A 13,768-nucleotide genomic window follows, 5' to 3' on the forward strand; every position below is an offset into this window, starting at 1 on the left:
TACAGGTGCATTGTAGAATAGAAGGGACTTTGTGGCAATTGGCAAATAGGGGTCCATACACATTCACTTATATTTAGAAACGATAGATCCAAGGGTCGGTTTGGTTGCAAATAGGGGTCATAACCAATACAGAGAGAGGAGAGAGAGTGAAGGGGCATAAATGTATAAATCTCCAGACTTTACCAAGCAAAGAGAAGATAAGAATGAAACAACCCAAGTAATCTCATTGCTAATACAGATCTAGAAAGAAAAACCCATACTAATGAACATATGATAGTCAAACTCACAATCTGATAATAAACTCACTCTGATCTGATATGGGCAGCTTCCAAAGAAGCAAGCCTCTATTTCATCACAGTTTCAGAACTCTCACCAGTCACAAACATAAAACTGAATTATTATTCCCTAGCCCCTTTACTACTCCTGCTGCACCAGGAAAAAAAGGCGATTATAGTTAGGATAAGCAGAAAAAACTATATAGAAGATAAAATAGCTGTCTTATTTATGTGGTGAGGATGGGCGGCAGGTAGTCAGATTTGGTGCCGAGAACACGAGCCTTGGTGTCGGGGAAGAACTCAGTCCCAGGCAACTCTGTGATCAACCCTTCACTCGTGACTCCGAATGGGTAACTCAGTAAGTGGCCCGGAAGGTCACGATCCAGTGTCTCGCTTGAATATAGGTCCCAGTACTTGTCTGCAATCTTATTAACCTTTCTAATGCACTCCACACTCTGTGGCTGTACAAAGGAATCGTCGAGCATGCCTAGGTGCTCATACCACAAAGCCAAACGAAAGCCGTGGATTTGTCCCCTGGCGGGCTGCTGCCTGGTTGCCAGATGATAGGGCTGGTAAGCTCCCATGGCTATCTCCGAGTCTCGAGCACCGTCCATTGACCTCTGGTTGATGTTTGCCGATCCAATTATTATGTATTCATCATCCACTGCAACCAATAAAAGTAAGGGCTAAAGAATTTAAAAAAAAAATCAGCAAGTTTTTGTTGACATGGTGAAGTCAAATTCAGATATCGAGTCAATCGCAAAATTTTGAAAATATTCCAAATTTTAATGTCAAAAAAATTACTTACCTATCATCATCTTGGTATGGACATAGATCATAAATCGCCGGGCCTGCTGAGCTCTAATATAATCTGTATCTGCCTCTGGTTCCTCCTGAGGTGCATACTCCCCGCTCCTCTTCATCTCCCGATTCCCTAGGCAAAAAAACGTCAAATATTCCTTAGGGTTCGCCTCAATCCCCTTTGCTTCGAGGGCCAGAATAATGTCAGTATACATCATCTCTATTGTTCTTCTCTGCCAATCTAAGATTGCCTGCACGGACGCAGACTCCGGTACACCCTCCGGCCACATTGGAACTACAACATAGACAGTGAACCGCTCCCCTGCTTCAATTTTGCTAACAATCTTTAATGAAAGTTCCTTCGGAATAAGGTGTAACGCCCCAATATCTTCAACCTTGATGTCATCTGCTTTCCACGCAAAAGAGCTCCCAAGGAAATATTGGTTTTCGATATAGATAAAATCCTTTGCTCGGCGTATAGCATGTATATAAGCATCTTGAATGCTACGATCAATTATGTTATCCTTCCCACTAACAAGCCCAGCTCTGGCCGCATCCTCAGGTGTCTCAGGGAAGCCAAACGCAGCTCCTCCATCAATAGAACGAAATAACTGAACATTCCATGTATCTGTGTCTTCTGGGTACATAACAGGAGATGGGGGGATGATGACATCAGCAAGATCTCTAAGCTGAATAAGCAGATCCTTCCCCCCTTGCTTTCTCCACCTCTGCTCAAAGTTGAACAATACATCCCAAGCAATGGGCCCTTCTAGCCGGCAATGGATGTCATGCCAGGGCTCTCGTGGGCCCCCTTTCGTGATTGAAGCACCGGGGAAATTGGGCTGATGGAAATCGGCATGGTGAGCTGTGTCCAAGGTTCTGAAAAGAGAGTGGAACTGTGTATCATATCTTCCATCGCAAAGGTCAATACCCCCGACAAAACTCACAATCCTCCTCTGTTGTGAACCTTGGTTAGGCATGTCACTGTCCACTACAACAATTTTCTGATGGTGAGTGAACATAGTAGAAATCTGCAAGTTCTGAATTATGCTCCCTCCATCATCAGGGTTACGTGGACAAAGAACACAGTTCACATCTGTGTCATGGAAGTAATTTGCAGTTTCTTCATCGTGGGTGGCCATCAGTCCATCCTTCTTCAATAAACCAACGGAAGTTCTGTCATCCCAGACAAGCATCAGAACTCTAACTCCTTCGCTGGCCTTCCTCTTTAGGAGCTCTCCAAGAGTCACATCTCCTCCGGGCTTTTGCCTCTTTGAGTCCCTGACCAAGGAGATCTCAGTATATACAGACCATCCGGTGATGTAAATCAAGTGTTGTGCATTGGTAATCGCATCAAAGATATCCTCCCAGCACCTATGAGGCTCATAGTACTTCCCGCCATCCAGAGGGATTTTGGGGATAAAGCTGTCGGGTACGTGGGCATCTTGGTACAGCGAGACTTTGCATCCCTGTCTCTGCGAGAAGAATGTGTAGGGGACACCAGGGAATTTACGGCTCCTTATACCGTGTGCCCAATTTCGGTCTTGGGTAATATCAAAGTATTGCAGTTTCACATGGATCTTAGCACCTCCACCTATAGGCTCACGGTTTTCATTGCAGATATCCACCCATCTATCCACTTCCTCTCCATTTAGGAGTTCCTCAACCGGAACGTATGCTCGCCCGATCAGAGACGCTCCTATCGGATTAGCATCTTTGACAGTGAAGATAACATCAGCGGCCATATGAGCACAATAGATGTGAAAAGACTCGTACCAGCGGGGGTTAACAGGTTCATTATCAATGAGACGGGTCCGGCCAACTCTAGCTTTTTGTAGATCAATAGTCGCATAGACTTTTGTAGTTCCTTTGCCAAGACCAACAGTTTCCTCAATGTTTTCCACGAACTATAAAATGAGTTTCAGGTAAAAGAGCACAAATTAAAATAGTAAGTGTTTAAAGATGAAGTCTTAAGGAAAAAAACCGATGAAGCCTAACTTTTTCATTAAAGACAAGAAAACCTTAGGGCAGCAAAATGACGAAACTTGATCCAGAAAAAAACTTTCACAAATCTTCTCTTTGATACAATTGGGGTCTTCCATTTTCCAGTAGAAAGAAAAAATTAAGGCCCAGAGTAAAGAAAGTATAACAAAGCGATGTCGAGGTAATTAGACCGTTTGTGGCCATTCGAGGAGTAGATCACGCAGAGATTCTTCTTTGCAGTAACAACTGGGGTAATTTATATATTCTATGTTTTATTTTGATCAACATCAGATCATCTAGACCCTAGGATTCCTGGGCTAAAGGGCGAAATTGAAGAAAATTTTCTATCCTACGCGATTTCTAGTTCCGCTACGCGTAGCAATTTTGCCGAGGGGTTTTGCAACCCTTCTAACAAAAAACTCATTCCACTAGATGGAGTCAATGAAAAACTAGTCCGATTCATCTGAGTTATTACTGACTTGGCTTAGTCGAGTCATCCAAGCCACTAAATAAGTCTATTCCGACTCTAAACGTTGATCTTAGATTAACTCATTCAAATCAACTCAAATAGATTACTGCAATCATGCTCAAGTTTGAGTTATCAAACAGTGATCTTTAGAAAGTTATTTTTTATTCGGTGAAGATGGGGGCATAAAGGATGAGTGACCGTACAGAAATTCATGAAAGAGGGCAAGGAGTTACATAAAATGGTAAGTAAAACTATGGAGAAGATTTGTACTAAGATAGATCCTAATAGACATATGAAGATAAAGTACTAAGATCTTAATAGAAATCTCACAACTCTTCAAATAAACATAGAAGATAAGGGAAAAAAAAATCTTTATCAAGTATACCTTTACAAACAGTGATCAAGCATATTGAAATTCTAAACCTTTCTAGGAACAGCAAAAAGTTCTTTTCATTATTTCCCAGACTTTTGGCATTTCCAGTTTGAAAACACAATTGAAATACTGATGTTTTTATAATGGATTTTCAGAAATAAAATAATAAAGGCAGCATGACCTCTTGGGAAAAATTGCAGTTTTCCTCATCCCATACACAATTATATAGGGGTCATATAAAAAGACATCATTCAAACTAACATAAATCTTCGGAAGTTACTGCACATTGTGAGTTTATACAGTTTAGTAAACATCCCAGCTTTACAAGCATCGATGAATAAGAAAAGACACTTAGAAACAGAAACAGAGATATCATGCTCAATGAAATCTATTCAAAACACCTCTCTAACTCTCTTTCTCTGTCATCTCTCGATCTTAGAAGTTCCCCACGAAATCTTAAAGATTAGTATATTTGTGAATATTTGCGAGCTTTTTAATGTACATGTAAAGTCTTGCAACTTCTCACAAACATGGACAAAATATAAGGATTAAGAAACAATGAAACAAAAACAATAGCATGATCTTAATGAGTTTCAGCGAATAGAGTCTACTAGGATGAGTAACTGAGTTAATCAGCAAATTTTGGACCTAGACATCAATCTGAGAATAGATTATCCAATGCCAACTAGATGATTGAGGAAGATTTTTCACTATCTTGATTCAAAGAGATCAAGAACCCAAGAGAAACAATACATAGATATAAATACAGTGCCATCCATTCAGCGGATTAAAAAAAAACCTTCTATAATCGATATTCACCAAGAACACAGACTATAAAAAGACATGATTAAAGAAACAATAATTCCTACAAATCATGGAAAATTAAATTTCGCCTTTTCCGGGAGCCTCGTGCACTGGGACACCCTCATTTTCATAAAAAAAAATGACCAGTAATATTAGCAATAAATGCACAAATTAAGCAAAATTACAAAAATTGGCAGATGTTTCAAAATGTAATCGATATTCACGAAGAACACAGAACTATAAAATAATTATTTAAAGGAACAAATATCCTACAAATCACGGAAAATCAAATTTGCCTTTTCCCCTCATTTTCATAAAAAAAAACCAGTAATATTAGCAATAATGAACAAATTAAGGAAAATTACAGAAATTGTTTAGATGATACAAAACGTGTTCCTATCAGCATATTTTACCAAAAATATAAAACGAAGAAGAAATAACAGCTCAAACTGCACAAATCCAAATTAAAGCGGAAAAAAAAGAGAAGCAGAACCGGATATTGCTTCATTATCCTCAAACCTTAAAACTCAATTACCTTCCGGAAGAATTTCGGTGCTCCTCCAGTAGTTCTAGCTGGATTCGATAGCGAATTCGCCTCGAAGATCGTCACGTGAAGTGTTCCGTGCAGAAGAATCTGCGCCATTAGTACCTGTGCTACAAATGTATCTCAATTAGCATCAAAAGCTTCAAGATTAGCAGATCCCTCAAAAAAAAAAAAAAATTCGCACCAGATCTGAACTCAACGAACGAGTTAAAACAGACAGATCAAATTAAAGAATCTGAACTCAAATAAGGAGTTAAAACAGACAGATCAAATTAAAAAATCTGAACTCAAAGAACGAGATAAAACACACAGATCAAATTTAAAAAAATAAATCGGAAATTAAAAATGAGATAAAACAGACAGATGAAATTAAAAAATAAATCAAAACTTAGAGAAAGAGATAAAACACACAGATCAAATTAAAAAATAAATCGGAACTTAAAGAAAGAGATAAAACACACAGATCAAATTAAAAAATAAATCGGAACTTAAAGAAAGAGATAAAACACACAGATCAAATTAAAAAATAAATCGGAACTTAAAGAAAGAGATAAAACACACAGATCAAATTAAAAAATAAATTGGAACTTAAAGAAAGAGATAAAACACACAGATCAAATTAAAAAATAAATCGGAACTTAAAGAAAGAGATAAAACACACAGATCAAATTAAAAAATAAATCCGAACTTAAAGAAAGAGATCAAACAGACAGATCAAATTAAAAATCAAATCCGAACTCAAAGAACAGAGGTAATTTAAGAGGTTCTGGACTTACCGAAGAGAAGATCGAGATCTGAACTTGAAGAAAGAAGATTAAACCAACGGATCTCTTAAATGTGCCTAATTTCAGAAAAGATATCAAACAAGAGATCTGAACATAAAGAAAAAAGCTATAGAACAAGAGAAATTTCACAAGAGAGAGGCAGATCTAAACTCGGACAAAGAGATCTATCTAGTTACTAGATAGAATCGGTGGATACCTGAACTTAAACAGAGAGATTCGAACAGAAGGATTAATTCAGAGAATCGAACTTCGGCTGAGAAATTGCCCTAATCTTCCCTGAGAGGAGATCCGCGGAGATCCGATATTGAGAAAATGGATATGAAAAGATCTGATTGGTGAAGCAACTGCATTTTTCAATCCTCTTGAATGGTATGATTTCATATTTATAGTCCCAAAAAGTTTTAGGAGATTGCTAGGGGTCATCCGATAAGGCATCTGGCGCCTGGGCTGTTTCATGTGAGAGCAGCCACACAGCCTCAGATTTTGTCTTATTCATTCATTTCTCTGAGGTGGCTGCTCTTACATGCAACAGCACAGGCGCGAAATGCCTACTACGACTATTACTAGGAAATCCCATTTTCTTAGTAGGTCAACAATAAATGCCCCATTCCTTTCACGGAGATAACGAATGCTGGTCGACATAAAATGTACGGGAGAAAATAAGTGGCAAGGAAGACACACGACCGTCAGGAACTTCCTAATAGCCCCCTCAATCACACCACTCTCCTGATATTTCTCCCTTTCTGGTTTTCTGACATTTCTCTCCTCTTAACGAAAATTCGATCCCCGTTATATATGCTTTTATAAAGGGAAGCGGTATATTTCGTTCCCCTTTGTCTTCTCGGGACAGCCCCTTTCATGAATCTATCACTATGACCGCTCTTTTACTTTAAAAAAAGATAATATATTCGACCCCTTTCTTTCCTCTGGACAGCACCCTCATGTATATTTTGTGATTATTTTTGGCAAAAAAAAGGGGGCTCGGTGCAAAAAGGGGTGAAAATATTTCTTTCTCTCTATTTGGAATGATATTGGCACAATTATGTTTTGATAATGGCACAAACTCAGCTTGTCTTTTCTTCAATTTTTCATCCGTTTTACCTGTAATTTTGCAGGGGCATTTCTGGGAGTGGAAACAACCTTTTAGGTAGCATTTTGTGCACAAACGAACAAGGTGCGTTAGTGAAAATATCAAAATAAGGTTGCGGGTAAGCCTCCGAACTTGGGGAGTGTCAATACCAAAATCTGAGGCATTTTGTAATTTTTGAAAATGTCGGGAACATGAAGGACAAAATCAGGCTTCCAATTCCATAGTACAGATGGGATTTTGGGGGTTTCTTGGGTTGTGAAAAAATGTTGCAAAGGAATTTTTTGGATTCTTTCGCACTCGGGGCTTGGCTTTTCGGAAATCTGAGGCATTTTGTAATTTTTGAAAATGTCGGGAACATGAAGTACAAAATCAGGCTTCCAATTCCATAGTACAGATGGGATTTTGGGGGTTTCTTGGGTTGTGAAAAATGTTGCAAAGGAATTTTTTGGATTCTTTCGCACTCGGGGCTTGGTTTTTCGGAAATCTGAGGATTGGTTTCGGACACTTGGGAATCGGTTTCGGCAACTTTAAACTTGATTTTGGGAGATAATGAATTCGGAGATTTTCGAGATTTTGGTCCCTAACAAATCCCAAGTCTACAATATGAACAATCATGTCACAAGTTTGTCTTCTTATATTTTCCCATCATATACCATAATACGAAGAAGATTGGGAAATGATATATTCGCCTAATTTTCTTCCCCGGACCACCCACTGAGAGTGTAAAAAGAGCAGCCATAAATACACTAGACTGGGGTCCACGGAGTCCACAAGCACTCCCAAGCAAAGAGACCACCACATCAGTCTCGCCTCAACCAAAGAAACTGGAGCATCAGGACGTAGTTGGTATTAAAATCCATCTCGTCTCGTCTCGTTGCGTCTTGGAAATGCGTTGTTTATAGCAGGTGAACCCAATTTCGTTGGTTGGCGCTAACAAAGTGCCTCAAGTATTCTTCAAGTAGGGCATTGATGATTCTAGAACAAGTTACAAGAACAGGGTAGAATATATCAATTCCCCGGAAATTCTGTTCATAAATCCCTGGCGGATTAACCCTTGATCAAGGGTGATGATTTGAACTTGGGATCCAATATCATTATCTTCTTTTATTGATTTCATTGATTCAAACAAGGTGGCTCAGCTGATGGATGAAGTGTCACATGTAGGAAAATCAGGTTAAGGAAGATTATAGATGACCACAAATCCGGCACAACGCAGTTGCTTCTAGACCTTTCTTTAAGGGAAATGATATATCCGCCCCTTTTGATCACCAGGAACACCCCCTGTCAGTATATCAATGACTAAAGAGGGGCTGTTGTACTTATGTCAAAAGAATTCATTGCCCCTAATTGCCACAAACACAGACAGGGGGTGTTCCTGGTGATCAAAAGGGGCAGATATACCACTTCCCTTATTTAAGCATGATTTAAAAAATTTCTTCTACGATGTTGATTTTCGCACGGCTTAATCTTACAAATGAGACCTTTGTTATGCATAGGACACAGACCACGTGTATTAAGCCATTGTCATTTTTGTTTAACAAGATGTCATTTTTTAACTTCTAAGATGTTGATTTTCGCACGGCTGAAAATTTGCTGAAAATTTCTTCTAAGATGTTGATTTTCCTCAAGCAGGCTCACTTTTCAGCAGATTTTTTTGTCTTCATTCACAAGGTGGCTGCTCTTACATGCAACAGACTATATGCGGAATGCCTTTTGTGATGGACCCTAGCAATTCCCTTTTCTATTTATAACACATTGTTATGCATTTCCTAGTATCTAGGATGTTAGTTTTGTTTCACTATATTGGCTCTTTCAGTTAAAAAAAAACATTAGGGATTTGCTAGGGACCATCTCATAAAGGCATTTCGGGGTGGGCTGTTGCATGTGACAGCAGTCATCCAGATGAATTAGATGTATAAGACAAAATCTGCTGGAAAGTGAGCCAGTGGTTGCTCTCACATGCAACAGCCCGCCACGAAATTCCTTTCTGCGATGGTCCCTAGCAAATCTCAAATAAATAATCTAAAAGTAATTTAAGAATTATTTGCATATAATCCTGAAATTTTGAGTTTAATTCAACATATTAGTATTTAATTTGATAATATTTTTTTGAATGTTTTGAGATTTTTTATGTTCAAACATGGCAAAAAAAAATGGATTTTTTTAGAAATTTTAAAATATTCAAAGAATTTGTAATGATTCAAATGATGTGTTGTGAGTTTACCCATCCAATGTGGCCTCAAACATTTGGATTGATGAAAGGATGTTTCCTACTAGTTGTTTTGCTTGCCTCCAACACCAGTTACCTAACCAATATGCTAAAAGCTCCAAAGCTGATGGAACGTGTTAGACTAGGCTCTTTAAACATGTCACATACGGGCTAGGTCTTACCCAGTCCCATATCTAGGCCGACCGTCAATTAGGACCGTAACATTCTACTGCGCTTATGCACTCATCGTCCTCAACGACCCACTCTATGATGGCTTTTATCTGCTTTTTTTTTTTTTTTTAAGGTTGCCCCTTCTGTGACTCGAACATGTGACGTCGCAAGTTGCCCCTTCCCCTTCCGTGGTTCGAACATGTGACATAGTGGCTACTCTCATATCAAATGTCAGTTACCTAACCAATATGCGCCAAAAGCTCCAGATCTGATGGAAGCCGTCAGGCTATGCCTTTTAAGCAAATCTCATACTAAGTTGGGTCCCACCTTGTCCATACCTAGAGAGGCCCTCACTTAGGACCGTAACAACAATTCATATCTAGATTTATTTCAAATTTCATATTTTATGTATTTATGTTATTGTTTTAAAAACTAGATCATAGATCAAATTGAAAAGGGTCGTGTTCCGACTAAATCGGTCCAATTGTTCTGCTAATTAATCAAGAAAGTGGACAGGCAATATATTAGAAGAAATTAGTGATTATACAATTCCTTACAGATGGAAAGCAAATAAAAAAAGACAGAAGAAAGAGAAGCAAAGTGATTAAATAAAGTAGAAGGTCCAAATTGAGCTCCAAGCATCCACAAAATCTTATTAAAGACTAAAAAATTCCGACAAAAAATCCTGCATCATTCTTTATAAACAAATCTTAAAATACCTTTAGTTTGACTCCCACTCCAAATAAAATTCACATCAACTTCCAAAATAAGTAAAAATCTAAGAAAAACCAAATTAGAACTCCAACAAGGACTAAAACATAGACTTCAGCAAACAAAATCTTGAATTCTAAAATTTTACTAGTTCAGAAAATGGAAAGTCTCCTAAACATAAGCATTTCTACCAATAAAGAAAGGGAAACGATATTTACACCCCTTTTTTGTCATTGATACACTGACGCTGGGTAATCAAAAGGGGTGTAAATATCACTCCCCCATATTGAAGGCAAACATTAATTTTCATGCTCTTTCCATGAATATAAATGCCCTGTGACCCTGTCCCTCAAATGCGTTTGTCAGTAGTAATTTTTAGATATTAATCTCAAGTTGTTTCTTGGTTGAGTATAATATCATAGGAAATGGTAAAAATGAAGTGGTGCTGGTGGAGAAGATCTACAAAGATGGAAGAAGGATTCGAGAGAGCATGTTCTTGTTTTCAAGTGTTGGGGGTTCCACTCAAAAGAAAGATCCCACATCAGAAAAGTTTTGTGATGTGTGGATGGCCTTATAAGGGAAAGGGCACCCTCCCCTAAACGGCTAGCTTTTAAGGGTGAGTTCTACCCGGGTCCCTACAAGTGGTATCAGAGCCGGGGCATGGTAACCCCGGTGTGCCTCTGAGGACGGAAAAAACCCTCGAGGAATATCTCGGTAAACCCCGTATGCCTCTTTGGACGGAAAAATCCCTCGGGGAAGATCTCATAGTCCCCACATTGCTCCCGCATGGAGGGGAGAGATGGTCCACGTTGCTTCCACATGGAGGGGGAGATTGTTCGGGGTTCCATGCAAAAGCAAGATCCTACATTGGAAAAGTGATGGGCATATAAGGGAATTGGCACCATCCCCTTAAGGACTAGCTTTTAAGGGTGAGTTCGGTGAGTTCTACCCGGGTCCCCACATCCCATTTTGATGATAGTGTAATCCATTTCACGTACAGAAGAACTTTTGTTATAAATTAAAAAATATAACTTTTCTACTCCCATTTCATGTACCCATCGAATGAGGAAGATACTTAATGCAACATATATAGTTGGTCATTAGAGTGTTTCATTCGAAAATTATAATTTTTAAAGTTCAAAATATAATGCAGCAAGTACCCCTAACTAGGAAATGCAAGCTTTTACAGCCCTAAGTTCTTGCCCAATCCTCCATTTTAATCCAAGCCAAATTTCTTGCTCAAATCCTCTATTTCAATCCATAAGTTTTGATGATAAAAGGAGGCGGGAAATTCCACTGAAAGAATGTGATGCATTCAACCTAGGAAATTCATCCTAAAAACTCAACATTACAGTCTATCTGAAAGAATGTGATGCATTCAAACTAGGAAATTCATCCTAAAAACTCAACATTACAGTCTATCTGAAAGAATGTGATGCATTCAAACTAGGAAATTCATCCTAAAAACTCCACATTACAGTCTGTCTGAAAGTCTGTCCTAAAAACTCCACATTAAACCTAGGAAATTCATGCTAAAAACTCCACATTAAACCTAGGAAATTCATGCTAAAAACTCCACATTACAGTTTATACATATTAAGACAAATTAAATAGAGAAATGCAACTGGACTTTTAAGTTTAGACTACTAATATTTTCAAAACCAAGTTTTAATAATGTGGAGAACTCACCTTTTATTACATCATTTAGTTGGTTGTTGAGAGCTTTTTGAGAATTGTCATAGGCATTAGTAGTCTAAATTGTTTGTCAATGTAAAACAAAGTAATTTTGTCCCTTTGTCAAAACATAATCATGTAGGTATTAGTAGTCAAAATTGTTTTTTATAATTACTTTCATTTTATACGATGTAATTGGTAGATTACATAACAGTTAACCCCATAGAGGAAAAACAAATAATTAAAAAAAAAAAAAGACTATTGTCGAAGAATTTCTTGTTGCTATTTTTCTCTGATGGTGGATTATGTTAGTCATTATAAGACAATAGTGACGGTTAGAGGCGGTTTCTAACCGTCACTATTGGCTTAAATATATGAAATAAACTTTTTTATTTGGATTTAGAGACTACGCGGCAGAAAGTTCTAATACTAGAGACGATTTATGTAGTCCGTCCCTAAATAAAATTAGAGATGGTTATAACCTATCACTAATACTAATTTTTCATTTTCTTTTAAAAAGCATGCAGCGACAACTATTATCCATCGCTGTTTCCTTGACAAATGGCCCCTTTTGTTCTTAATTTGAATGATTACTTGATCTAATTGGATGTTAAAAATAGATTAGTGTTGACATACATACTTATTGTGGATAGATTTGTATGGTGGATCCACATACATACTTATTGTCGATAGATTAGTGTTTACACACATAAAATTTGGTTTTTTAGGGTGTCTGGATACTGCTCATTATATTTGTATGGTGGATCTTTTCTGCCGAGGCAGACCTTTGTAAGAGGCATATCAGCTGATAGAAAATACAATCATCGATGTCCATGGCAGCATTGACTTATGTGGAACCTTACTGAGTGCTTGTAGAATACATGTTACCTGGAAAATTGAAGAAGAAGCACAAGGCTAATGGCATTTTAAGATCACTGATGGAGAAAGGTTTCAGAAAGAGCCATTGTTGAAGACTTGCAGTTTGGCATGAGGGAAACCTTTCCCTAGTATCCTTGAGCGAGTCCATTGAGATGGTCTCTAAATATTAAACATTGTAAATTTACACTGGTTTGGGGATACATTTTGAATTTCTAGAGAAATGGTTTGTTTGGGGTGTTCCTTTGGTTTGGGTGCATTAAGATTTTGTGCTATTTATGAATACATTATCCATATGAGAATGCGCAAGTGCAGACACTTTTTCTATACAAAATTAGAATTGAGAAACGTGCTCAAACTGCTATTGACTAAGATATGAGCATGAGTTTCATGGAAGATTTCTAAGAGCACTACTGTAATTGAGGGTATCATTTGCTAAGCCTTTGATAGATCTAAACTATTAGAGAGGATTTGGTTCAAAGATGTGACAAAATTCATCTTTCACTGTGCTGGAGTTGCACGAACAAATGAGATGTGAGCTGCTTCTCATTCAATGAAGGATTCCAGCAGCTTCAATGGAAAAATAACTGAGACAAGATTATGACACAGATCTGAGTTATCTGCTATTGATTCTTAACAAGTCTGCTAAGGTTTTCACGATTTCTGATAGTGATGAAGAACATCATACCAGAGAGTGAGTCACTTACATAAATGATATATGGTGGCAAAGCTTCACCAGATCCTCATGCTTTCTTCTCTCTTCCAGCAGCTAATACAATTTCATGACAATTCGGTCACTCCAAGAACCTTCTTTGATGTTTTCTCCATGGAGTTTGATAGCTCATTTTGCTTCTTTTGATGATTTTGATGCCATGCAATGAAAGGGATTTTTTTCGAGGAGATGCCAAAACCGAAAAATGAGGGGAGAATTCCTTGCAAATCAAGGAAGAAATGGTGGATAAGAAGACAAGAAGCTTGATCTTCCTTCAATGGCTGAAGTTTC

The 13,768-nt window shown here is 38.0% G+C and overlaps 1 protein-coding gene across 1 annotated transcript; it reads right to left on the reverse strand.

Moving 5' to 3' along the window:
- Nucleotides 1-200: 200 nt before the first annotated feature.
- Nucleotides 201-6,395, reverse strand: LOC143847485 (phospholipase D alpha 1). The gene is made up of 5 exons (XM_077356330.1): nucleotides 6,231-6,395; nucleotides 6,026-6,090; nucleotides 5,241-5,354; nucleotides 1,084-2,983; nucleotides 201-939 (listed from the first exon to the last, which is right to left on the reverse strand). Exons 3-5 carry the CDS (start codon nucleotides 5,346-5,348, stop codon nucleotides 503-505), a joined length of 2,445 nt encoding a protein of 814 aa, XP_077212445.1. The 5' UTR covers nucleotides 5,349-5,354; nucleotides 6,026-6,090; nucleotides 6,231-6,395; the 3' UTR covers nucleotides 201-502.
- Between the last annotated feature and the right edge of the window lie 7,373 nt (nucleotides 6,396-13,768).

The sequence above is a fragment of the Tasmannia lanceolata genome, unplaced genomic scaffold, assembly GCF_043159265.1.
Source record: "Tasmannia lanceolata isolate RefF3 unplaced genomic scaffold, GAP_Taslan_0.1 ptg000015l, whole genome shotgun sequence".
Lineage (NCBI taxonomy): Eukaryota > Viridiplantae > Streptophyta > Magnoliopsida > Canellales > Winteraceae > Tasmannia > Tasmannia lanceolata.